Source organism: Amblyomma americanum, chromosome 1 (genome assembly GCF_052857255.1).
Source record: "Amblyomma americanum isolate KBUSLIRL-KWMA chromosome 1, ASM5285725v1, whole genome shotgun sequence".
Classification (NCBI taxonomy): Eukaryota; Metazoa; Arthropoda; class Arachnida; order Ixodida; family Ixodidae; genus Amblyomma; species Amblyomma americanum.
The window spans coordinates 168041230-168067552 of NC_135497.1; the positions used below are offsets into that span (position 1 = coordinate 168041230).

The following is a 26323-nucleotide window of genomic DNA, read 5'->3' on the forward strand; positions in this document are numbered from 1 at the left end:
ATTAATTCCTTGCGCGATCCGTTATTCCTCTGGCTGTACTGTGGGCAACCACGTAATCGGGGAGTAAGGAGGTGCGCACGTGCACCCTTATGAATTGCATAGGCCGTGTGCTCTGCTGGAGAAAGCGCTAAAGAAAAGAGACAGCGATGGCGGATACCCGTCCCTTGGCGGAGTAACGAATGGCTGATCCTGAAAGGAAAACTCAAGGCTGAAAGATGGAAATGGGATGACGGACGGCGGGGATCGGAGGAGAGCCGGTGGTTAAGATAAGCGAAGGGTACTAGGGGACTGTCGCCCAGCAAAGACGGGCCCGCAGCCGATCATAGTGTTGCCAGTCTCTTAACTGCCAGTGTTCAACTGCCTTGAACTTCAGTCTGTGTGCAATGTATCCAGAACACTCTGCTATCGCATAGCCCTCTTAAGATGACTTCGGCTTCCCCATAATTTAAAATCAACCGTGGTGTTCCTTCTAGGTAGTGACGACGTAGCGCACATAATTATGCGGGCTGAATGTGACTGAAACTTGCGAGCGAAAAACGCAGCCCCTAGTACGCCCACAATCTTTGCGAGGGAAAATGGCGGCAAACGTAGCAGCGTACTGCGGCGGCGCGAGTAACGAGGAGAGTTCGCGAAGACGCTTTTGGCTTGCCGGTCGGGTTGTTTCGACGTGAGTTTCGCCTGGACAGGGACACTGCACGGCGGTCGTGTCAAGTAATTGCTGATGAACTGGAAGGTTTGCGAGGGAATGCGCTGTCAGTGGAGCGGCAGGCCTTCTGTACGGGCTCCGCCTTTTCGCCACCGGCGGTTTTCAAAGCGCGTCGGGATAGCGCAATTGACCGAAGGCTAGCAAATGTGTGCGGCGGGCTGCCGAAGCCATCGTGAAGGTTGAGACGCGGAACGGGTGGGCGCGCTTTCCGGCGAGCCCCGAAGAGAAGGCGGCAGCGAAGGAGGGCTTCCATCGCCACGGCAGCATCCCCGGCGTTGTTGGGTGTGTCGATGACACTCTAATCGCCATCAAGGCGCCGCGGGGCAATGCTGCACACAGGGCAGCCTTCTGCATCCGCAAGGGCTATTACGCCTTGAGCTGCATGATAGTGAGTAGACTTCGTCCTCTGCTGTTTTTGACTGCATGTGTTCGGCTCGAGGTCCGGGCTGCGACAGCGGAAGTTTATGCCTAAACCTGCGTTGTATCTGTTTTCTTTCAAATCTGGGACTCCAACCTTCGAATCCTGGCCGTAGACCCCCGCTGCCCCGGCTCGTGCAACAACGCGTTCGTCTGGCGCTAGTCGTGGCTGCGGTGTGAGGTGGTGAGATGCATGTTGGAGGAAAATGAAAACTGATTTTAGAGCAAAGGAAATGACGCAGCAACTTTCTCACCTATCTCAGCAGACACCAGAACCACACTGTAAGGGAGGAATAAAGAAGGGAGTGAAAGAATAAAGGAAGAAAGAGTTTCCATAGTGGAGGTGTCCAGAACGAATCCGACCACCTGGGGATCTTTAAGGTGCACTGACATCGCACAGCACACGGGCCCTTTTGCGTTTCGCCACCATCCAAACGCGGTCGCCGCGGTCGGGTTCGACCTCTGGTACTCCGGCTCAGTAGACGAGTGTTTTAACCACAGAACCACCGCGGCAGGTGCCTCTTGGAGGACGGAGAGTTTCTTCAGGGTAAGCAGTAAGAAAGCCCTGTCTCGATTACATATATCGAGCTACAGTGGTCCGCATGCACTGAAGCTACCAGAATGGAGCATGCTCGTTGCACTTAGGAATATGCATTGCGATACGATACATACGCCTTGTGCGAGTTGCCCCTGTGTTGTTACTGAGTGCAGCAGAAACACAAAGGCACATAAAGCATTGTTGAAATGCATAGTATTACAGGCTTAAACAAAGCCATTTGGCATTTGTACGACACTTGTGGTGTGTTGGAAATAGCAGTGAATCATTGTCATCAATATGAGCTTGCAAAAGCATCCTTTTAGGGGTGTTTGCCTCAACATCTGTCTTGCATAGGTTTCGGATGCTCCATTACAAGCCGGAACGAGTGGCTGTCATCATGGCAGCATGTGCAGCGCTGCACAACCTCTGCTTGGAGGCCCCTACATCAGTGGACGACGAGGATGGCCCCTGCCCGAAAGACAATGACCCGCCTCACCTACCTCCGGGGAAAAGTCGTGCGTGCACATGTTATCAGCCAGCTGTGGAGAAAGCGTCTCCAGCAGCGACTGGTACGGTTGAGCAGGCTATAACGTAGGCAATGAACAAGCCGGCCAAATCTTCGCAGCCAAGGCAGTGTCCAGGCAATGCTTGTGTGTATGTCATGGTTGTTTTGGCTACAGCTAACGAAGTGGCAGCCTTTTTTTTTCCTCCTTCTTCGTGGTGTGTCTGGAAGCCTGCAGTGGCAAAGACGCAAAGGTGCACACCAGCTGCCACATCACTGACAGTGTATTTACCATACATCATAGTTCGCCACACAGCCACTTCAGTCTCCTTCTCCACTCAAAACTCGAGCCGAAACAACTCGTGTAGTAAGCCAAAAGCATCTTCATGCACCCTCCTATGCCGTTGCCCTTGTGGACCCACCTGCCCCTCCACTGCCGTCATCTTGCAGCCTGCCTGTGCTGTGTGGAGAGCCACCTGTCCTCGCTGTTTGCATGACAAAGCACGTGAATAAATAGTGTAATGTTGAAGCAAAGCAGGCAATGTTTGATCAAATCAGAAAGTACCACTGAAAGTTTATTTAGTGCACACCACTAATTGTTTTACTGCATACTGCACCATTTCACACAGGTGGTCACATGAGCACAGGCATAAGCAAACCATATTGCATGCCATAACATCGACAATAATTCCATACGTCTTGTCAAGTGCAACAGAAATTGTCATGCAGACATGATAAAAAAAGATTGCAAGACTACAAGCTCGACTGGTAATTATCACAGCTTCTGCACAGCTTGTGCAGGCAATAAGCCCACTTTTGCAGTAAGTGCACAAACCTAGTACACAAGCAGAGCAATGTTCAGTAAGCACTACATAATAGATTTTACAAGACTACAAAACCTTTAACATGTATAAAAGCATTGATATAGATGATGTAGCCAAATCTTTGTTATTTATGCAGACGACACGACATTACTATTTTCTGCCCCTTTGCCCAATCAACTAGTTAACCAGGCAAACAGAGCCCTTGTAAGTATTGAAGAATGGTAGGCTTGTGCGAATATTTGTACGATTCGAACATCGAAGCGAATAATGTGGTATTAGATTCGGGCTTCGAATCGAATAGCAGTGTTCGGAAATCTCGAATATTTTCGAAGTGTTTCGAAGTTTGAGTCTTTAGGAACAGTGCCCTTATATAGGGCTATGACAGAGTTGTAATTGTTAAATATACTGAAAGTGGCGATCAGCGACATGTAGAATCGCGCCAATGAGTGCTTGAAGCTAGACTTTTACCCTGTGATCCTTAATCAACCTTGAGGAGCCGTGTGCTTTATAGAATATTAGTCCCTCGTGGTAGCACTGGACTAATGTCATAAGATATAGACTGCAAGTTCAGGAAATGTAACCGAAATTAGTCGTCAGTGCATCTTCTATGCAAACAACATGTGAAGTTCATGGCGGCACCATTGCACTGCGTCACTGCGATCAGGTAGATTGGGCTCCTAGAGCACACTTGCCCTAAATTAGAAAATCGACTCCGAATTGTCATTTCGCAGGGTTCGCGACTATTCCGGAATCACAGAAACTCGTAAATCAGCTCAAATATATGCACAACATTCATAAGCACTCCGTAGAGGATGCGGCAACGCAAAGCGAAGACCACCCAGAAAACTCCCTGGCCGCGGCCATGGATTGGATTGGATTGGCCATATTGGTGATTTTTTCTGGCTGCTTTTTAGACGGTTTGGCGTTGTGGCTATTATTGGGCTATACGCTCCCAGAAAACCTGATTGGTAAACGAAACGTGTTTCAAGGAGTGCTCTACGTTTGCTTTGCTGTTGATGCAGTTTTTTTTAAGCAAAAGCTTCACTATGCTTTGTTTTCAAGAGGGCAGCGTCACTGATCTCCACTAGGTGGCTAAATGCCGCATTCCTGCTTTCTGAAGTGGGCGCAAGTAATGTGGCCAGAGTACCCTAGCGCAAGTGAAGCCATCGGAAGTTCAGTGGCATGTCCTGGAAGTTCGGCATCTGCAGTGTATTTCAATGTAAAAAGTCTGGTCTTTCGGCCTTCCATTCTCAGTTTTTCGCGTTGTTTTCGTGTAACGTCTACTGTAATATCAAAGGAATAAGCAAGCTCAACACAAGAAATGTGTGCATTGTTTGGGGAACCCTGTAATTTTAGAGAAACTGAAAAAAACAGGCATGCCACTCCGCACCATCTGGCAACACTGCATGGTTGTCGCTGTGGGAACCAACGTTACTAGATTCTTTCCAGTTCTCAAACTGTGGAGCCCGCCTGACGCCTTTCAGTGGTGCGCCGCGTGGAGGCGCGCGCGACGGCGTTTGCCTGGCAAGGCGTCGAACTGGCCGCCCCCGCCGGTGTGGGCTGCGAGCGGCAGTGTGTCCGTTTGGCAACGTTTGCGCTCGTATCCGCAGATGCGTAGTGTTTGTGCACCGTGCTTGCAACCGCATGAATCATGCCGCACTGTTTCGTGCCAGGTTGTAAAAGCGGTTACGATTCTGTGCGATCTGCGGGAGAGAAGAGACATTTTTTCAGACCGCCCCGCGACGCTGAACGCCTTCAACTATGGGAGCGCACAGTACCAAGGCTGGACAAAAAGCTTTCAGGCTCGTGTTCCGTTTGTGATCATCACTTCCAGGATGACGACATTTTGAAGGTCTTCGAGCACAACATTTCCGGTGAAGTGGTCGCGATACCGTGCGACAAATGGGCGCTGAAAGACAACGCCGTGCCTCGCGTGTTCCCGAATTGCCCGAAGTATCTTTCTAAACCGACACGGAAATGTAAAGCACCTTCTCGCAGACTCTCTCCTGCAAAAAGCAAATGCCGAAAAGAACAAGGTGAGCGTACGAGTGCAGCATTCGGAGATAGCTACGACGAAACAGAAAACGGCCTGTCGCTGGATGGTACTGAATTTTTGTTTGACATGCTGGCTCGGTTAGCCAAAGGGGGACAAAAACTTGAAGGTTGGTCTCTTGATGTTGCCGAACAAACGGCTCTATTGTACAAGCTCAGCATAAGAAACAATATTCCCCGTGTGGAAACGTCCGTGGCGCTGTCGGAAAACCTCGATTTGACCGTGTGTGCAAATGGTCGACTCGTGCCACGTAGTGTCTACGCCGGGAAGCAGGGCATTGAGTTGAAGTCATTTGATGACTTGAAGTGTTTGATACAGTATCTGAAAAAGCTGAGGCTGTGCCAGGGATGCCCTGCTAAAAAGTACCCCAAAATCACATCATCAGTGGTGTCAACAAAACAAGGTGAAACGTGGAGGCGCAACACATGCACTATATTGAGCCTTAATGCTACATGTGCTCAATGCCGGACCTTGGACAAGCTTTTTTTGCAACTGATTTGCAACGGCAAAGCAGCAAAAGGACTGCAAGAAAAAGCAGAGGGCCTGCTTGAAGTCGGTGCGACGCAAAGCAATTCGTGCAACCTCAAGGCGAGAAAAAATGAAAGAAGAGCTTGTTTTGATGAAGCGGAAGCTTAGCGCTATCCCGGAGGAGACAATTGACAGCACCCTTGGCGTTCTTCCAGCCAGACAGCAGTTAGCCTTCAAGACAGCTTTCATGGCAGCGTACAGCAAAGTCAAGAAATGGGAGGCGGTATGATGCCGAGTGGCTGATGACATGTTTGCTACTGCACATCTCAAGTCCAAAAGCCTACACTTTAATTGCTGACATGCAGCTGTTACCGCTGCCATCAAAGGCTCGCCTTCGCCAAATAATAAAGGGAATTCCATGCAAATATGGTTTCAACCAAGTTGCACTGAACAGCATCAAAGGCCATTTCTGTGATAAAAGCCATCTAAGACGGCTAGGAGTATTGCTCCTCGATGAGGTAAAGTTAAAGCAGGGTATCTCCTTCAATAAAACCTCATGCAAGATGGATGGATTCGTGGACTATGGCGACGTTACAGCACCAAACGCAAATCAACTTGCCGACCACGCATTGGTACTGATGCTCGTGCCTCTGTTTGAAGACTGGGTGCAACCAATCGCAAGCTTTGCGACAAAAGGAGCAGCACCCGGAAAAGTTCTTGCAGAACTCGTAATGAGTGCTATCCTGGAACTTCACAAGAACAATGCGTCAGTCCTGGCCGTGATCAGTGACGGGGCTGGTAACAACAAATCTATGTGGACCCAGTTTGGAGTGTCAGGCAAAATGGATGCACCTCACCACTTTATTGAGCATCCATGGGAGCCATCACAAAACATCTACTTCGTATGCGATGTGCCACATATCGTCAAGTGTATCCGAAATCACCTGAGGAAGCACACCTACGCAATGGTAAAGAAAAAAGCATGAGCAAATGTTCAGTGCAGTTTAACAGTTGGATTTTGTTTCTTCCAGGCAGGTGACCTTCGCATCAATTTCCGGCATTATGTGACCCTGTATGAAGCAGAGAAAAATAAGCATGTGCGAGTTGTGCCAATACTGAACGAAGCACATGTTGCCCCTGATAACCTGCGCAAAATGAGCGTCAGACTAGCTACACAGGTAGATCTTGTTTTTGTAAAAGCATGCTGTTTTTATTTTCTGTCCTCATATGTGAAAAATGCAATTCTTTTTTTCTGCAGCTCTTTAGCCGTGGGACGGCTATTGGAATACGCGTGTACAGGGAAGCAAAAGCCGCTGGCTTAGAAGATTCAGAAGGCACTGAGGCCTTCACAAGAATGCTGAACGGCGTATTTGATGCGCTCAACATCAACCTTCCATCTAGGGGAATCAGGGGCCATTCCAAAGAGATAGAGGCAAGCAGCTCAGCTGCACTTCCTGGAGCCTAGGCTTATACTATTACATACGCCTTTGCGTGTCCGCATGGTTTGATTATTCACAATTTTTTTCAGATCATGAAGCAGTTACTGGAAGTCTTGAACGTGACTGAGCGAAATGCAGTTGAGAAGGGCACAAGGCTCTTTGCCTCTCAGCTGACAACGGAGTCCCTACGTGTCACATTGATGTCGACGCTAGATATTATCAATTATCTCTTCGACAAGGGCGCATATTACGTACTCACCGCCAAGCTTAACCAGGACCCGTTGGAGGTAACATGAATTTTTTCACTTTTAGTTTGGACTTTAGAGACATTATGCACTTTTACTCAAATGCTTGTGATTTCTCTTTCAGCGGCATTTTGGCCTCGCTCGTTCATTTGGAGGTGATGAGTCGCACCCTACCGTCATGAACTTCTCGCAGATATTTCGCCTGCTGAGCCTGTACATGCCCATCAAGACAGCACTACGTGGAAGTGTTCAAGGCGAACCGAATGCTGTACTTGTCAGTGTAGAAGAAATATTGAAGACTGCTGCAGAGACTCATCGATCAAACAAAGCTAGCTTGCGCAATGAGATTGAGGCTAGGCTGTTGGAAATGACAACGTTTCCATGTGTTACCCCTGACCAAATGAGCGATGAGCACAGCTACTTCAGAGGTTCACCAGATGACAGTGTTGTTTATTACTTATCTGGGTATATTGTACACAAAGTAAGCAAGCGCACAGAGTGCCAGTTGTGCCTGCATGACATTAGCTCAGCAGCTCCTGTCGTCTGTTCCGACGCGTACTTGACCAGGTATCGGAGCTTTAAGGAAGGTAGCCTGAGGCACCCCAGCATCAAGATGCTACACTTCGTGAGGGTTGTAAATGAATCAGTGTCACTTTCTCTTAATGAGGAAGGTCTCTGCGGGGACCTGTTTTGGAAGGTCCTGGACGAGCTGGATGAGTGCTACCTAACGCGGCTGGGTTGTGATCAGCACAAGCCCACGTTCAGGTGCCAAGTGCTATATTTTTCATTGTCACGCGGATGCATTTCTATGCCAGGGATGTCAACCGGCGCCTTCAAACCCGCGAGAAAGTCGCCATCGCCAGCAAAAAAGCTCGTCTATTGTGAAGCAATGCTTAACAGTTTCATTGTGGGTGCGTCCTTTGTGCCTGGCAATAAATGCTTTTCATGCTACTGAGAAAAGGCAAGTTTCATTGCTTTGCTTATTTTTCATTTTGAGTAGTATATGCATGCAAACAACGGCAGTGAATGAGTTTCGGGGCAGCATCGCTCCTGGTGCTTTCTCCTGTTCATTCCGTCAGTTATAGCCTCGCCCCAATGTTCGAAGAGGTCCCTAATTACTGCAAAAATCTGAGGAGCAGTGCATGACAATTTCAACGCAAAGAATGCCATCTATAATACACAAACCGGCAGCGCAGGGCACCGGGCTAACCGTGGCCGCCGCGCCATCTGGCGACCGGAAACGAAAATGGGCCACACATCGACGGCCGCCGCGGTGGGGAGTTTGACAACTGAAGGGATCTAGTAATGTTGGTGGGAACGTTGAGTGTCAGTTCTGCTGCGCGTGAGCGTGGTTAGTCAGTTCTGTCGCATTAATTCTGCCGATTTTTTTAAACAGGTGCGAGTACGATGAAACCATGGATGAGCTGCCTCCTAAGATATGCCGGAGCGCGATCTGGGGTTTTTTTAGCGTGGACCGAAAGACTCGAAGTGTTGCACGTGCAAGATGAAACTGAAGACGCCGAGCGGCACTACCACAACTCTGATAAATCACTTGAACCATCATCCACAATTCAAGCGGTTTGAAAAGATGCGCAGTGCCCAGAGTGGCAAAAAGGCAAGAGATATGAACAAGCTTGAAGCAAGTGTTCTGGTACCTGGACCTTTCAGGGCATTGCTCAAAAGTAACAGCGCTCGAGCCAGGTTGCTAACAAAGAAAAAGGCATTGTTCCTTGCTACCGGCCTTCATCCATACTCAGTTGTAGAAGAGCTAGGGTTCGTAGCAATAATGCAAGCTGCTGCTCCCGAGTACCAGCTACCGTCCAGGACTACGTTTTCCCGGAGTGTTGTGCCGGAACTATACTCTAAGGAAGTGGAGCGAATAAAAGGAGAACTTCGGCACCATTTTCAGAATGGAGTTCAGTGTTATTTGTTGACAACGGACAGCTGGATGTCAAGGGCAGGAGACAGCTATATTTCATTGACGTGCCACATGCTGAATGCCAACTTCGAACCTCACAATTTCAACCTTTCCTGCAAGCACATGCCTCAAGGCCACACAGCTGAAAACTTGAAAAATGCTCTGCTAGAGCTTGCTGCTGAATGGGATCTACCGCAGGACATTCCGGTTTATACTGTAACTGACAATGGGCGGAATTTTGTTTCTGCGGTGACGCGGACACCGTGGCATGGACTTCAATGCTTTGGACATACACTGCAGTTGTGCATCAATGACGCTAAGAAGCAAACGCCCCATTCGAGGTGCTTTGCACCAAGGCACGAACAATAGTCGGACATTACAAGAGGAGTGCTGTTGCAAGAACACGCCTCAAGGATGTGCAAGCCAGCATGGGAATAGAGCCCCTGGAGGTCATTCAAGACGTTCCCACACGGTGGAACAGCGAGTATGAGATGATGGTAAGGCTCCTGAAGCTGCGCCCGGCAATTTCCTTGGACTTGTCGGAACAAGACACGATTGATAATTTGTCGTCAACCGAGTAGCGCCTAATGGCTGCAGTAACATCAGTGTTGAAATGTGTAGAGGAAGCTACTAGGGAGAGCTGCTCAGAGGAGCACCCGACCCTCTCACAAGTTGTGCCACTAATACATTGCATGCAACTCCTGTTGGCATAGAAGCAGCATGGCGGTGGCGAAGATTCCATATTTGCGGGAAACCTGCTCCAGAACATGAAGTCCCGCTTTGTGGATATAAAAATGCAAATCCCATATGCTTTGAGCACAGTGTTAGATCCTCGATTCAAGTCAGTGTGCTACAGTCATGCTAGTGAGGCACAGTGGCTGAAGAGTCAGGTTTGTTCGGCATTGGAGAAAAGTCTTCCACTGAAAGCAGACATGGATTCCCGCATTACTGCGTCTACACCAACTACCGACAGTGATGTGTGGAGCGTTTTTGGAGCTTTGGCCTCGACCAGCACTGTGAGCACTGCATCAAGACGGCCACTGCTAGAGTTAGAGGACTGCCTGCACTCACCGCTGAGGCCTAGAGCAGAAAACCCCTACCTCTGGTGGAGGACCAGTGGCAAGGACACCTTTCCACAGTTGGCAAAGGTTGCTCAATTATACACTGGGATACCAGCAACACAGGTGTCCAGTTAAAGGCTATTTTCAGCGTCTGGAAATGTTATCACGAGAAGGAGGGAGCTCCTGCTTCCTGAACATGTGGAGCAGTTGGTGTTTCTGCACAGCAACATGCTGTGAGCATCTCGGCCAGAGAGCATGCAGAAGTGCCAATAAATATTCTAGACTATTCTAGATCCTTGTACTAGTTGTGCTTTTCTTTCATTCAGTTACCTTGTGAATTCTAGAAACTACGACCTCCAGTGCAAATATTTTTTTCACAGCTGTGTTTGCATTCGCAAACCATTCGCTTTGCTTCGAAAATATTCGTTTCGATTCGAAAATATTCGAACAGAATGACTATTCGCTTCATATTCGCTTCGAACTTGAAATTCACTATTCGCACATACCTAAAGAATGGTCTGAATGAAAAAAGTTCAATATATATGCTAATAAAACAAAAGCTATTTCCTTTCATCCAAAAAATAGGAACATATTCATCGATGAAGATATCTGCCATATTAATATACAGAAGTTGTAAGCTCATTTAAAATACTTGGTGTCGTCTGCACGGAACAGATGTCATGTGATGCTCAAGTGGATCACGTTATACAGAAGTTGTCATGACTCATTAGCTTGACTAATATAAACAAACATACCTTCCCTGCCAAGCTTAACACTCTGTTACACCAAGCATTGTTCTACTCGCACATAAAATATTGTCACTTTGCCAGGGGAACGACAACCCTAAGTAACATGCATAAAATATATGGAGTGCAGAAAAAAATGCTAAGAAATATTTCCAACGCTCCTTATGACCATCCGTCTCTTCCGCCCTTTCAGAAACATAACATAATGGCCATATATGATATGTACGCTTACTGCTTAGCTTTAGCCTATAAGAAGGAAATTAAAAACAATGTTGATTTCTTGAATGAACTGGCTTCCTTACAGAGAAAAGTTGCACATTATCCTGCCAGCACCGCCACATATATGGAATAAAGTGTTATGTTGCACAATTTATGACAAACAGCTGATATGGTATCACCTTCAAAACTTGAATTTATTAAGAAAACATAGCCTTCATCTCCAGCAAGCAATGAAAGCTGATATCAGATTAGTTTTATTGGTGGCTGAACCTGTTTCCTGATATTTTCTAGATATGTTCTAGTAGGAAATGTTTTTGTTCATTTTATTTGCTGTCATTGTGATTCTTCATTCATTTCTCTTCACCTAAAACCTGCATTTTGTAATCTAAAAAGTGGCATTTGTATTGTTGCATTTCCTTATTTTCAGAGTGCAAAAGTGCGACATGGGGGTGTTCAAAGCTTTGAACTTTCACTTTGTCTCACTATTTTGCAGCTAGTGGGAACAAAATGGGTCTTTTTGTTTGTTTATCTTTTTTTTCTTCCATAAATGGTGGCCACTTTTTTTGAAGAACCAAATTTCTGCGCATGTTTCGTGCAAATGTCCTCACTTTTGTTTGTGAATCTCGAGCTGACAATCTATGATTATAACGGGTTGTCGAGTGAACTTTTATTTTCTGCACATGGTACACTGTTCTGCTGGTGCCTCTTTCTCACTTTTTTATTATTGTTGGGGGGGGGGGCACGCCAAGCCAAGTGCCAAGTTTTTCTCCCTAGCTCCCCCATCACTATGATGGAAAGTAAAAATAAAATATTACTATTACATTACAAATGGCCATTATCACTGCATATGATGAACAGTGCAGCAGTTTCGATGCAAATGGTGCATCATAAAGCGTATCGCACTTAATGCAAGTCGCATTGCTCGCAATGAATGCAGCATTAGCAATGAGTCCTCATACATATATAGAGACGTGTAAACATCACAGTTACATCAGTTAGGTGGTATGCGTGTAGAGGTTTTTCATGAACAGCAGAACATGGAGCACAGTCATGCCGAGACGTACAAAACATGCAGCTTGTTACAATGCAGGCAATACTGCATGAAAAGTCCCGTAGCAGCAACTCAATCGTTAGGCCATTAACACTTCTGCATCTTGCAGAAGTAAAACAGTACCATCAGAAAAAAGCAGATACAGACTTACTAGATATCATATATCAGCGTCTTGCAAAATTTAAAAAGGCACCATTACAATTATGCAAAAACAACTTGACTGGAGAATATCACATGCCTTCTGCATCACACACTGACTAGAGAATATCACACAACTTCTGCATCTTGCAGAAGGTAAAGAGGCACCACTGAAAAAATACACAGAGGCCGACTAGATATTGTCAAAGACCTTCTGCTTCTTGCAGAAGGTAAAAAGACACCATAAGAAAAAAACCACGCATTCTGCGTCTTGCAAAAGGCTGTAAAAAAAGTGCCAGCAAACAAGATTTAAAAACAATAAAAAAAACATAAGTTGATGGCGGCTGTAGCTGGTTTTGCAGCTGCACCACCATGAAAGAGATGGACAGTACGAGCTGCTCGTGCAGGCTCGCCGATTCCCTTCTGGCGTCCCGCACTGTTGTTGCAAGGTCTGACATAGTGGCTGTTAGCTGCCTTCTGTCTGCAGCAGCCTGGTTGAGGTGCTGCACATACTAGAAAGTTCAATAGCAAATCTTTGCTCCCAATACATTCAATGCTCATTTCACTTTCATGTTATAGATGACCTACTGAAATATACTGGGCCACATCCCACAACAGACGGCCATAGTGAGGTTAAGCACAGGTTTGGAACGGTGGACGTAGGAACATTATGTTGCATGCAGCTGCTTCTGTTGCACAAGATGTGGTGCATCCTGTCAGCCCATACCTCCAGGAGACATGTCTGAAAATTCGGCATCCTGCCCGTTGTGTGCTTTAGCGATGTCTGCTGTGCATCTTGTCTCCTTAAGCAGCTCGTCCACCTCCTCGTCCTGCTACTTCCTCCACCGCAATGGACGGCCTGGAACTGCCTGCCGATGAGGGTGGTGCAGTGGGCTGCTGCTGGTGGGTGCCTGTCAGAGCGCAAACAGACTGAATGTACACTTGTCATACGACACAGCACGATGTGCAATAAGCAAACTGTTTGCTGCAACGTCTAAGGGGAGCAGCAGTACATAAAAGCAGTTGCAGTCAGTCATATGACAAATGCAGCATTGTTTCAGTGAACTCAAAGTGCACGTCAGCGTTGTCACAGCTCCTGCTGTAAGAGGGAAAAAGCTTGCACAACGTGTCAATATGCCGGATCTGAAGGAAACTTTTTGTGGACATAGTAAAACAACTGTGGCTCTATGGCACTCCTGCAAATGCTATTTATTAGAAGCACTTTGAAAAGAGGGTAATGTGGAGCCTGCATACTGGCAGGTCAACGCACTGGCAGTGTCAGCACGCTGCCGATGCTGCTGCAGCTCCTCCACCAGCAGTACAGCAGATGTCTCCCCCGTCTCCTCCAGCCAGGATGTTTCACTGGCGTCGTCTACATGAAATCATTACACAAGACAGAAGTGCATAGTAAACAGTTTCAGCAAAATGTGACATGTGTACGACTAAAATGTGTGGTCAGTTGGCACTGTGGCTGAAGGCGAAAAATCACTACCAGAAAAGGAAGGTAAAGAAGCTGAGGCTGCATTTGCAATCTCCAGTTTACGCACTACTACACCTTCCAAAATTAGCAAAACTGCAGATGAGGTCATCAGCAGTGTACACAAGCTGTAAGACATACACATAAAATGGTCTGAAATACAGTTTACCTACCAACTGCAGACTGGCCTCCCTCTGCAGGCTGCTTGTCCCTGGCTCGCTGCCCACTGAAACTCTGACGGGAAGAGAGGTGTGCTGGGCTGCTCCTGCAAGAAGGCACAGTGCTTCACGTTCAAACATGAATGTCTTGAAGTTCATCACAGGGTTGCATTGCTTACAGCACATGGCACTGAGATTCGGTCAAGAATCCTTCATCACCACCAAGCTGCAAACTTTGCAACTGTCTGTAACGTCACAGCAGTTGACTAACGATCGTGGTCAAACCTGCTGGAGATGGGGGGAGGGGCTACAACCTGCTCAAAATAAGATCCCGCGACGCCCGTGACGCTCACTGGCCCGATAAGCTGAATGGCTTGGCCACCCACAGCCGGCAGTCTGCCGCCACCGGCGCCACTGCGACAGGACCGTTCACGCGGTCCTCCACAGAACAATGTTGACAGGCTTACCTCTGGCCAGCTTGCAGGCGCGCCAACTCCGCTCGCCGCGGGCAAGCCACTACTGATGGACTGCTGACAGCTCCACGAGCAAAGCCCAGTTGCGGTGACCTCTTCGATGGAGGCAATTACCGGGCAGAGGTAACCCCTATTTTCCTCCCCCGTCCAGTACCTAACAATAATCTCTCTCTCTCTCTACATACACACACACACACATATATATATATATATATATATATATATATATATATATATATATATATATATATATATATATATATATATATATATATATATATATATATATATATATATATATATATATATATATTATTTTACGGCGGGGCGGCTGACGATAGCTGGTGAGCAGCTGGCTTTGCTTTTTCGCATGTGCCCTCGCACGCTCTGCGTTGCAGTTTTTGTTATCGCAGGAACCCGAAATTGCGAGCTAGGCTGCCTCATTTCGCGCGCCTTGCGAGTTTGGTCCGAAGGCTGCAGTCTAAAAAAATAAATGTTATGAGCATTGATTGTGGTGCGCTGCGTGAAATTCTCGCATATATGAGCGAACTAGTAAGGGCACCAAACTGCTCAATACATTTATTTTGTTGGATCAGCGGTTCTCGCACCAAACTCACAAGGTACGCGAGCTGCAGATGCTTAGCGCGTTATTTCGGGTTCCCCCGATAAGAAAACTGCAACGCGTTGCCTGTGCGTGCGTGGCCGTCTCAGCGAGCAAAACGCAGACAAACGACCCCCTAACGGATGTGCCTATGATTGTGCTGTCTACGCGGCGATCGGGCACAGGCGAAAAAGCGAAGCTGCGCACCAGCTATCGCTAGGCGCCGTGAACGTGCAGACAGCACTATCTCGCACCCGATGACTATCATTTCGCGGCACTGGCTCCAGTGCAAGACACGGTTTCCGTCTTTCGTGTTAAGTCTTGTGGGCTCCTGTACATGCCACGAATGGCGCCAATGTTCAGCCGACATGACTGCCAGGCCCTTTGTATTTAAGGCGGCGGCAATCTCCTCCTAAAGCTCCTGCCTGCGAGCCGCCGTGTACTCAGGCGAGAGCTCTGACGAGGCCCGTGCCAAGGGCGGATGCTCTTCGATATTCGGTGAGCAACCGCTCTATCCGTCGCCTCTTTGGTGGTGTTGCCATTTCAAATGATAACAGTATTTCATCTCCCGATTCCCTAGGCGATTTCTCGGTATCGGCCAAGGAAATTTGTTCTTTAGAAAGGGAATAAATATTCGGGAATCTACAACACTGTTCATTCACTTGCACATACGTGCGCTGCATTAGAACAACTAGTAGAGTTATGAAAGAGCAAGGACGAGCGATATGGTTTAAACTGTGCACCTGAAAGTTTCCCTCGCCCTCATTCTTTCCCACGGCCGAATTCGCTCAGTTTTCTTATCGATAGGGAGCGACCACGGACAGCAAACTTACCTCAACAAGTCGTCTTCGTCGAATTTCGTGCCAAGAGCTCCTTTCTAGCTGATTCTTGCGCACCTACAGTCTTCACTGCATTCAATCAGATTTTTCTACGCTTAAGACATCGGCACAACACTTTGATTTTAGTCGACACGAAAAAAAGGAGAAACTTGTCGTGGAATCAGCTGTTTTCTTGCATGTCGCCATGCTCTCGCTTTACCACTACCTGCGCGCCCTGATGGCAACAAAATGCACCCTACAGCAAATTTAATTGCAAAACTGAGAGCGCCTCTCATTTTCCTTCCCGTTTTTAAGTTATCAACACGCTTTTTTTAGCAAGATACAACGTTATTGTTTTAATTCATTGCGACGCTGTTTTTTTTTTTTAAGATGACATGTTCACGCCGCTGTCAGCGCACCTTCGCAGCAACAAAAGTTCATGCAAGTGCGAATTTAATTTCAAAACTGAGAATGCTTATTTTTTTCCATTAGTATTTTTGAGTTCGAAACAGTTTTTTGACAAAATAAAAGATTGCTAATTTTATTCGGGACAGCTTCACAACAAAACGTTACCTAATGGCCCCTTGTACAAATAAATGCTTCCGTGGTGGAGCCTTGCTGGTGTCTGATTGATTAGCTGATCCGTCAGAAGTGCTGTCAAACAGTTTAGAGATTTTGACGTCACGCTTACAAGCTTGCGGTATGTAATATGGCCCCAGAAAACTGTAAAATTGGTTTTAGGGGAAAGCAAATGGCGCAGTATCTGTCTCACACATCGGCGGACGCCTGAACCGAGCCGTAAGGGATGAGATAAAGGAGGTACTAAGAGTAGAAAGGAAGAAAGCGGTGCCGTAGTGCAGGGCTCCCGAATAATTTCGACCACCTGGGGACCTTTAATGTGCACTGACATCACACAGCACACGGGCGGATTTGCGTTTCGCCTACACCAAAACACGGCCGTCGCGGTCTGGTTCGAACCAGTGTACTCCGAATATGGAACAGCTGTTTTTCTTTTTCTGGCTGTCATGTTCACGATGAATGACTTTGTGGATGAATTGATAAGGCTGAATCCCTCAAGTTGGGCAGCAGCTCACGCCACCTAGCCAACGCTTTTCCGCTGTCAGCGCATACCCGCACGGGAGCAGAAGTGACTGAATAGCAAACTTAAATGCAAAACTGAGGGTACTGCTTGTTTTGCGGGGCGTTGCTGAGTTTTAAATACAGTTTCTAAACAAAATAAAGCATCACTCATTTTATACACTGCGTCTATACTGCAAAACGTTAGCCTAAGGTCCCTTGTCGTGCAAATAAATGCTAACGGCGCGGAGCCACCGCAGAGTTGCTGCTATTTGGCTGATTCCACTGTCAGAATCTAGTGTTGTCTTTTTACCGCGACAGTGTCAAGGAGCTCGTTTCGCAGAAAAGCAGCTGTCGTCGGCGGCGTTGGCCGTGAGCGAAAAATGACTCATCTCAGTGGACACCTGAACCGCGTGGTACGGGTGCCAGCGAGAATTGTGAGACAGGGGTCATTTCCTTTCCTTAAAACCCCTTTTCATTTCAATTTCTTTCCCTTACAGCCCCGTTCGGGCATCCACCGAAATATGTGAGACAGGCGTCATTTCATTAAATTGCCCAACGGGGAACGCGTCGCGCCGAACGGCCAAAGGCGATCCGTGCACTCCTTGGGAACGCTGCAACATGCTTTCGCGTCTCACTCTTAAAGACGAAGCTTAAGTGTCCTCCAAATTTTTGACGTGAAGCTCTCAAAACTTAGTTATATTGAGAGCGCTCCGTAATTCGGCCCCTGTCATGTTAGAAGTCGAGATGGCAATTCTCCTTGTTTGTATTCTTTAATTGTTGCCGCGCAAAATTATCACCACCATAGCGCTAACGACCCTCGAATATTTAAAACGCTTAGAGTCTTCCGGTTTACGGAGCACGATTGTTGGTAGTGCAGAGCACGAAGCGCAGAAGGACGTACGACACATTAGAGACTAGCAGCGCACGCATACAAGGCGTTTCGTAGTTCGCATGTGTATTCTTCTCTTATGTGTGCTCAATGCGTTCTTGTGCCTTACTGATCTCATGCAACCCTAGCAATCCCACCAAGGAACCTTTGTTAATAGTTGCAGACTTCCTGCATTAGAAAGGAGATTGTTCAGGGTAGTGGGTGAGTCACACGAGGTTCCATAGCGCAAAAGCTGGGACACGACAGAACACGAGCGCATTAAAGACATCCCCTTGATATTCTGTTTAGCTTATGAGTTAACTTTATGGGGCTTTAACGTCCCGAAGCGACTCAGGCTATGAGGGATGCCATATTAAAGGCTTCAGGAAATTTCGACCACCTCGGGTTCTTTAACGTGCACTCACATCGCACAGTACACGGGCCTCTAGAATTCGACCGCCACGGGCGGTATCGAACCCGCCTCTTTCGGGTCTGCAGCCGAGCGGAATAAACCACCGTGCAACGGCGGCGGCTTGCCCATGACATTCAGAGACACTTGTTTCTGGACAAATCCTGTATTTCTTCGAAAAACAGTGCTCCAGTAATTATCAGCAACAAATCGAAGAAAAAATCCGCATCAGTAAAATTATGTAACGAAATCAAGCGAAAATTGGAGAAATTCTGATAACGTTTACATGACTAGACAGTAAATATGAAATGGTCTATCATCCGGAAGCACATGCAACGTCGAATGATTGCGCCCGACGCCACGTCCACGAGGCCTACCATGGGTGCTGGTCTTCACGCATCCGCATATATGTTATTGAGCAGCAGGTGGCCGGTCATCTTCAGCTTCAAGTACATAATACCGCCAGAGGGTCGGCTGGGCGCAGAAGCCGCCCTGAGCTCGAACGCCAGCGCTTGCCTCATCTTCTGAAGACGATGAAGTGCGGCCCATCAGTGGCGTTCGAGCTCCTTCGCCTGTGCGGCTTCCTGCAGCCAACCCGAAAGCGCCTCCGACGCCATGCTAGCCGTCGAATACGCCGGCCGTATACCACAGGACACGCGGCACGACGAAACCCAGCTTGGAAGAGAACCAGCTTGGAAGAGACCCAGCTTGGAAGAGAACCAGGCGGAGGTCGACGAGGTGTTCCGCTTCTTCGGAGGCCTGGAGGCGACCACGGGCACCAGATTCTTCGACAGCGGTGTCTCTCACAAGACGGCGGACTCGAGCAGCAGCGTGTCCGGCAGCCAGAAGCACGAGGCGGCTACCTTCGATGCGTTGGCGGTGCGGACGGCGCGGACGCAGGCGACGACCACGGCGTGCGAGGCGGCGGCTGGGGCTATGACCGACCCGCTTGCCACGTTGACCAGCGCGGCCATTGTCAGGTGCAGTCACCTCGCGCCGATGGAGAATGGCGAGGAGGTTGGTCTGCGCAAGACAGAAACGGCGTTTAGACGACTGGGCGGAGAGCACAACGTATTCTATTATGTCGATGAGACGAACGCAAGCCACGACCGCGCGAAGAGTGCACGTAGAACGTACCTTAACATCTGGCCGCTCACTTTTTGGCTGCCAGGCTTGAAGCTTGAAGGAGTGGTTCCACTGTGGCTGTTGCAACTCCAAGCTGTAGGCGTGATGCGGCTTCATAGGGGAAGGGCAGACAGCAAGAGCTCCCAGAAGAACGCTGGCGCTCCGCGCTCGGGTACCACCGTGGGCTCGTGCGTCAAGAACGACTCCGCGGCTGTGGCAAGGGCCGGCGTTGTCTCCGAGCGCTGCCGGTGGCTCCAGTAATAGTTCAGCAGAGCGCTGGAACATCGTCGAGTTGCACCGAGATGAGGACAGCGAGGCCTACGTTCGCCGGTGTTTTCTTGCAGTGCAGCAGCAGTGACGTGGCTCTTGGGGCTCGAAAACGGACTGCGTTCAACGAAAGATGTTCGACGCGTGACTAGCGCTGAGCGTGATTCGATGGCAGGTACGCCGCGTGACACGTGCGGTGGCTACACCTGATTGGTGAAAACGTCGGAAGCGGATGTGGTGGTTCGTATGCAACGAAAAGAGTCGAAGAAACCGGATGGTGACGTCAAACCAAAGAGCCGGGGGCGGGGAGGAAAGCGCCGTTTTTTTGATGGGAATAAAGATTGTTTCAATCAATCAGGAAAAATTTAGAGCAGAGGCCGTCATGCATGCAGGAAGGAAAGCTCAGGAGAGGCCCTCGCTGTCCAGCTGCATGCCAAAAAGTTTTTCACGTGTTTTGGCAAGGACTACTGGGAGTCTTTAGCCGACGGCGAGGCAGCCAAGAGTAACGCTGCACGCCGCGGCGTCGTGTGAGATAATAGGACCATTTTTTTACCTACACTGGCTACACTAGTGTAGCTAATGTAGCATTGTATCACTTTTTTTTTGCCAGTGTAGAAAAAGTGTTGCTCCGCCCATCTCCACGGACGCATTTGTTTTATGCGTAGTGCAGCAAGAGGACTACACTTTCTACACCGCTTTTTTGGAGGTGTAGGCTAGTAGACGAAAAAAGAAGGAGCGCGTTTCAAACGAAAAATAATAATTATTATAAAAATTGGAAAATTGGTTTTTGGTAAAATAAAATGGCGCAATATGTGTTTCACATATCAGCGGACACCTGAACCGCGCAGTAAGAGAAGGGATAAAGGAGGGAGTGAAAGAAGGAAGTAATAGGTGCCGTAGTGAAGGGCTCCGGGATAATTTCGATCACGTGGGGATCTTTAATGTGCAACAAAATTTTCTGACTAAATGCCGCAAGCGGTTGCTGCGCAGCCTCGCAAGTCTGGGATGATCGTCCGCCTGGTCGACTGCAGCTTTATGGCGGTGCACCCACGATTCGAAGACAGTGGCAACCTCACCTTCTACGAATATAAAAATTGCTTACAGGACTGAAAGTGAGGATTTTAGTGCGCTCAACGCTACTTCGCGCTTAGGTAAGCCGTGTTCGTTCGGTTGGTATCGGCGCTCAGCGACCCACGTGAAAAATGTATTTTGCGTACATGGTCGTGTATATGTATCCATGTATGATAGTGCGAAGCTCCCTAAGCTTACAGTATCGTTTTTCACGCCTGTGTATTAATATGGCGGCGCCTCATGTGGTCGGTCAGGCCGCTGTCTGAGAGCGGAGGGACAGTCATCGAAAGTCGCACCCTATATGCCGCGGAACGCCGGTTTCAACGCGGCCCAGAACGCTGTTTCCCTAGTCACGAAATATGGATGGATGCTTTGCATTTCGCGCGACGAACTCGTCGTCGGCCCTTCATCCGACGATGAACTTACTGTGCAAGTAGCGACCGCTGCAGAGCAGGCGATACAAGTTTGTGTTTTACGCCCCATTTGAGGAGAAACAAAAATGACCTTTGCATTTCTCTACCGACCCGCCGCGGTGGCTCAGTAGTTAGGGCGGTCAACTACTGGCCCGGACTTCCCGGTTTGGACCTCGACCGCGGCGGCTGCGTTTTAATGGTGGTGGTGGTAGTGGTTTTATTAAAAATAATAGTAAAAAGGAAGGAAAAGATTTTTGCTAGCCCCGGCATCTGCCATCGATACTGAAGCACCTGAGCTGGGGCAGCGGAAATAAAGGACAGCAGGCAGAATGGAGGAATGAAATGAAAGAGGTGAGGGGACAGGAATAGAGGACAGGGGGAGAAGTAATATGTACAAACTATTTACACAATAAGAAATGTGTCCAGGTTGTGCGCGTGATTAGTTCATTTTAGAGGAATTAAATCACACACGCGCACAGCACTGTGTAGGTTACAACTGGAGTGCGGCGTCCAGTTATTAATCGTTCAAGGTAGAACTCGCGGAGCGTTCGGTCACTGCGTGTAACTACCTGACGGAGAACAGACGGGACGTCAAGCCCGTGTGTTCGAGGAATGCACAGAGGCTCACCAAAGTTCGCTCACGAATGCGCGCACTGCCCTGCGGCCACAATAGCGTCTTGATGGAGTCTGGTAGTATGCCCTGCGCCCTATAGGCCGCGAGCATATCGCGACGAGCATCGGCGAACGCGGAGCAGCGAAGGAGCAGATGTTCTAGTGTTTCCACTGCACCTCATCCGTCACACACATCACTCGTCGCGATTCCGTGACGCACCCGTCGTTCCCCGGGCCACACGCAGCCAATGCGCGCGCGGAGGATCATTGCACGTGGTGAGCGTGTAAGTGCGCGACAGCCGGTGACACTGTCGATGCGCTCACCTCCCGCGATGCGTGGGTCGGGGTGCTGCTTTCGGAGATGGTCGTGAATGGCCGCACGCACGTCCTCCAGCGCAAGGGGCAGATCGCTGGCAGGTAGTTGGTGTGCAGCGGTCGTGAGGTCGTCAGCTTCTTCGTTGCCGGCGATGCCGCAGTGACCGGGCACCCACTGTGCACGCACGGCACAACCTCTCTGCGCGAGGCGCTCGATGCGCGAGCGAATTTCCCGCACTAGTGGGGTATCGCGGCCATTAGATTGCAGGCGGCTGAGGGCGGCGCGGGAGTCGCACAGCAGAGCACTCCTGGGCGACGGAGGGCCGAGGGTGAGCAGCGGGTCCAGCCCGAGCCGGATCCCCATCAACTCCGCCGTGGTGGAGTAGCCCAGGAAGGCTGCGTGTTGCTGGCTGTGCAGTCGCAGGGCGGGGATGGTGGCCGCCGCAGCAAGGGAGCAGCTGTCGCGGGCCACTGAGCCGTCGGTGTACACGAGGAGATGGTCCTGGAGCTCCTCGTGTATGACGGCTCTGGCCAGCTGCTGCACAGCGCAGAGGGGTGTGCTCCGCTTTCCCGCAATGCCGACGATCTCTCGCTGTACCTCCGAGGCAGCAGGCCAGGGCGCGCAGGAGCCGTAGGGGGGTGGGCCTTGGGTCAATTGCTCATACTCGAGCAGCGCCGCGCCCATTCGTGAGCGCGGGTGCGAGCGCATACGCTGCAGCAGCAAGCCGCCGTCCGGTGCGCGGTGAAGCCGGTCGATGTGATTCAGTGCCCTGCGCGCTGCTTGGAGCTCAAGGGGCCACGCTCCTGCCTCGGCCAACGTTGCGGCGCACTGCGAGTTTTTGGGCAGGCCTAGGCACACGCGCAGGGACTTGCGGTGCTGAAGCTCGAGCTTCTTCCAGCACGGCTTGCGCACCGTGACGAGCGGCAGCGCATAGAGCACCGCCCCCAAAGCTGCGGCATTGTATAGACGCAGCGCGGCTTGCTGGGAGATGCCCTGGCCTCGAGCGGTGAGCTCGTGCACGCGTTTTAATGGAGAAAAAACAATAAGGTTCCCGTGTGCTGCGCGATGTCATTGTACATTAAAGGTCCCCAGGTGGTCGAAAATTATTCCGGAGCCCTCCACTACGGCACCTCTCTCTTGCTTTCTTCTTTCACTCCCTCGTTTCACTCCCCCTTTACGGCGCGGTTCACGTGTCCAACGATATATGAGACAGATACTGCGCCATTTCCTTTCCACAAAAAAACAATTATTATTATTATCTCTACCGTAATGAACACAACGCGAAAACGTTTTGCAGCATATATTTCTTCATTTCATCTTATAATAAATTATGAAGACTAAAAATTCAGAGGTTGTCGTCTGTTCCCGAGGAAAACGGCGCTCCGTATCACGCTATTGGCTGACGCTCGTGCAGACGAGTGCAGCGCCTTACGCCATAGCTTTAGCCCCGCCTCCACAGGCCTACACGAGCTTGCACGAAGTGTAGGTTAAAAATATTAATGAGGATTACCTGAGATAATGCAGGATGTACAAAGCGAAAGATGTCTGCCTTTACTGTGTTCATTGACGTTGGCGTTAACAATGTTCTAGAAGGCGAAACCTTTGAGCAAAGGAAGGGAGCATAACTGGCTCGCTGGATATGCGGATGCCTCATTCGTGCTTTGATACATGTGGCGCTGGTGAGAGAGATGTGGCCTGAATGCATTAGCGCTGACAGCGTTGTGGCTGAGATGCGATACTGCAGCAAGAGCTAGGCCGCAGCGTTCATTTGGTGATCAATCTCTCGCGATCAAGCATTAACTGCATGCCACTTCTGAGGGTAGTAGGGAGGGCGCGCTGCCTATTCAGTGTGAGGAACGCAATCAAAGCAGGCATTTTCGGTTGCTGTTTTTAAAGCGAAAGCTTTAATGGCTACGAACTTGCGATTTCGCCGTGGCGGTGCTCCGAGGAGACACATGGCGTCACAACTCGCCTGGCCGCGGATATTTCTCACTCCATCGCTCCCTAGTCACTACTGCGCATGCGCCGCGAGTAGCACCGAGCCCCAGGTGTTCCGCCTCTGCACCTTTCCTCAAAATCTAACTTTAAATTTTAAGTTCTCTCTTTCTTCTTTCCCTCCCTCATTTATCCCTTCCTTTACTGCGCGGTTCGGGTGTTCACCGAGATATATGAGACGGTTACTGTGCCATTTCCTTTCCTCAAAATACAATCTAAACAAGTGAGCCGACATCGTTCATAGAGTTCTTTGGCACTGACAACTTTTCAAACACCGTTCATTTTAACGAAATGAAAGGCGCACAACCGGCTCCGTGGTTCAGTGGAGACCTCATTCTCGCTTTCATGTACGTGGCGTTGGTGTCCGAGTGAAAATTGACATTTTGGGGAGAGGAAATGGCGCAGTATCTGTGTCACATATCGGAATACACCTGAATCGGGCCGTAAGGGAAGGCATAAAGGAGGGAAGAAAGAAAAAAAAAGAGGTGCCGTAGTGGAGGGCTCCGGAATAATTGCGACCACCTAAGGATCTTCAACGTGCTCTGACAAAGCACAGCGCACGGGCGCCTTAGCGTTTCGCACTTATCGAAATGCAGCCGCCGCGGTTGGGTTCGGAGTTCCCGGGTCAGGCCTTGGTGATAATCGAGTAGCATTCGGCGAAGGGGCTTATCGCAACTGCGGTAAGCGCGGGAAGGAACTTTCATTTGTTGTGGTAGCCCACCATGGTACGTAGTATCTGTCGTCGCTTTTGTCTGCTTCGTTTTGCGACGGCGGATGTATGCGCCCCTGGGACCTTGGCAGGTTACACTTGGAAAAATGTGCTGTTATACTTACATCGGGTTCATTGTAGTCTCGTGTTAATCTCAGGGCTAGAAGGTTAACCTCAATACATGAAGTGAAGGGACAAAGTTTTTGTTCAGACAAACTGTGTATATATACACACCCTCTGACAATTGACAGAAGGAAAGAAAACCAAATCTAGCGTACACTTCGTAGAGTATGCTTGTTTGTGTTCTTGTTTTTCTCATATAAACTGTTACACGTGTTGCCACTGAAATAGAACTTGTTGCTCTGTGCCATGTGTCACGTTTCATTCCTTTTCTTTAAACTGTGTGTCTAGGATCAAGGTGTGTATTTAATGATGCTTCCGAACCAACTATCCCACCTTAGTGCAGTGTATAGACTGCTTTTAAACTTTAGCTGCCTTTGCTAGGCTGCGCCAGGACAAGGTGGTCTCCCGATCGAGAAAAAAAAATTAAGCCAATGTTTAACACGGGTAAACGTAAGTAGGTGCGTCAAAAAAATTCGAACTTGGAACCTTGTAGATCTGGCCGCTCAAGCCGCCGCGGCCGGTTGAAACTGGTTTCAGAACGATACCTCTACTCTATGCATTAATCTAATTAATACGAGGCATTATTTGCCAACAATCATTCCTGAACATACGCGGCTGACGGGTTAATATCGAGCGCGAACAGCCTTGTGCGCGACTGTTTCTGCAATGGCAGGGTTATTAGGTATTCTGATATTACATTTTTTATTTACGTAAAGAAGGGTATAGGTGATATGATGATGTAATGCGAATTCCATTTCATTATGATTCGTTTAACGTGAGAGCGTTACGGGTCCTTTGTTGCAGAAAACCGGGATCATGGTTGTCCGTGAGCGAACCCACGAAAAATCCTCAGAGGAGGAATCTAGGAGGCAGGTGGACCACTTAGATCACTTGACCTTGCGACGTTATCACAACTGGCCACCATGGCAGTTGGCAGTTAAATTAATGATTGGTCGCGAGGGTTTGAAATTGGCCAATTCCGCATATACGGGGACTAAATGCATCATTGGTATCGCGTCATGCCCTTACGGCGTAGCGGAAGTGTCCCTTAGTTTTTGTGCGAACGCAATATAATTCACACGGTCGAACCCAGCCCCGGAAATTGTGCCTTGCATGACCTTGAGGTTGATCTTGGCAAACGTGCAGAAATAAAGTAAATAATGCCGTGTCTGGGTCTCGAACCCGCGGCGGTCCGCACAGTACGGCTTCGCTGTCCACTGCACGAGAGCACTGTGCTATCGCCGCAGTAAACCGCACCCCCTGTTGTACCCCTAACGCTCTATCGCTCAGAGAATTGCACGTCGTCGTCTAGGGGACGTGCACTTGGTAGGAAAGTTTAAAAGAAATTGTTTTCGAGGACGATGTAAGGCAATGTCTTGGCAAGAGCCAAGAGAATTCGAACGACATTTTAAGACATTGTGTTGGCAATAGTCAAGAGAATTCGAAACCAATGCTTTCGCATGCTCTACTCGATTTAATGCAG

At 48.9% G+C, this 26323-nt stretch overlaps 2 protein-coding genes and 1 pseudogene across 7 annotated transcripts in view; 1 reads left to right on the top strand and 2 right to left on the bottom strand.

Annotated features, from left to right (window-relative positions):
• The window catches only part of LOC144114156 (uncharacterized), a 37263-nt gene extending 21146 nt beyond the window's left edge, over positions 1-16117 (bottom strand). The window contains exons 1-4 of one of the 4 annotated variants that reach the window (XR_013310963.1): positions 15868-16088; positions 13976-14067; positions 13053-13236; positions 2634-2648 (exon numbers count right to left, since the gene is read on the bottom strand). The gene's annotated coding sequence lies outside the window, so the exon portion shown is untranslated. Of the gene's footprint in view, positions 1-2633; positions 2649-13052; positions 13237-13682; positions 13698-13971; positions 14068-15867 lie in introns of those variants that run through there. The other 3 variants (XM_077647710.1, XM_077647709.1, XR_013310964.1) reach the window with 3 other exon arrangements.
• LOC144114161 (uncharacterized) lies at positions 2692-12323 on the top strand (annotated as a pseudogene). Its single transcript, XR_013310965.1, has 4 exons — positions 2692-6476; positions 6540-6686; positions 6767-7234; positions 7317-12323. The product of XR_013310965.1 is annotated as an uncharacterized LOC144114161 (transcript).
• Positions 16118-17826: 1709 nt separating the features above from the next.
• LOC144114155 (uncharacterized) overlaps positions 17827-26323 on the bottom strand; it is a 42853-nt gene continuing 34356 nt past the window's right edge. The window contains exons 4-5 of one of the 2 annotated variants that reach the window (XM_077647707.1): positions 19347-19718; positions 17827-19232 (exon numbers count right to left, since the gene is read on the bottom strand). In XM_077647707.1, coding sequence (XP_077503833.1) covers positions 18828-19232; positions 19347-19619 — 678 coding nt within the window. In that variant the 5' untranslated portion in view covers positions 19620-19718 and the 3' untranslated portion in view covers positions 17827-18827. Of the gene's footprint in view, positions 19233-19346; positions 20321-26323 lie in introns of those variants that run through there. The other variant, XM_077647708.1, reaches the window with a different exon arrangement.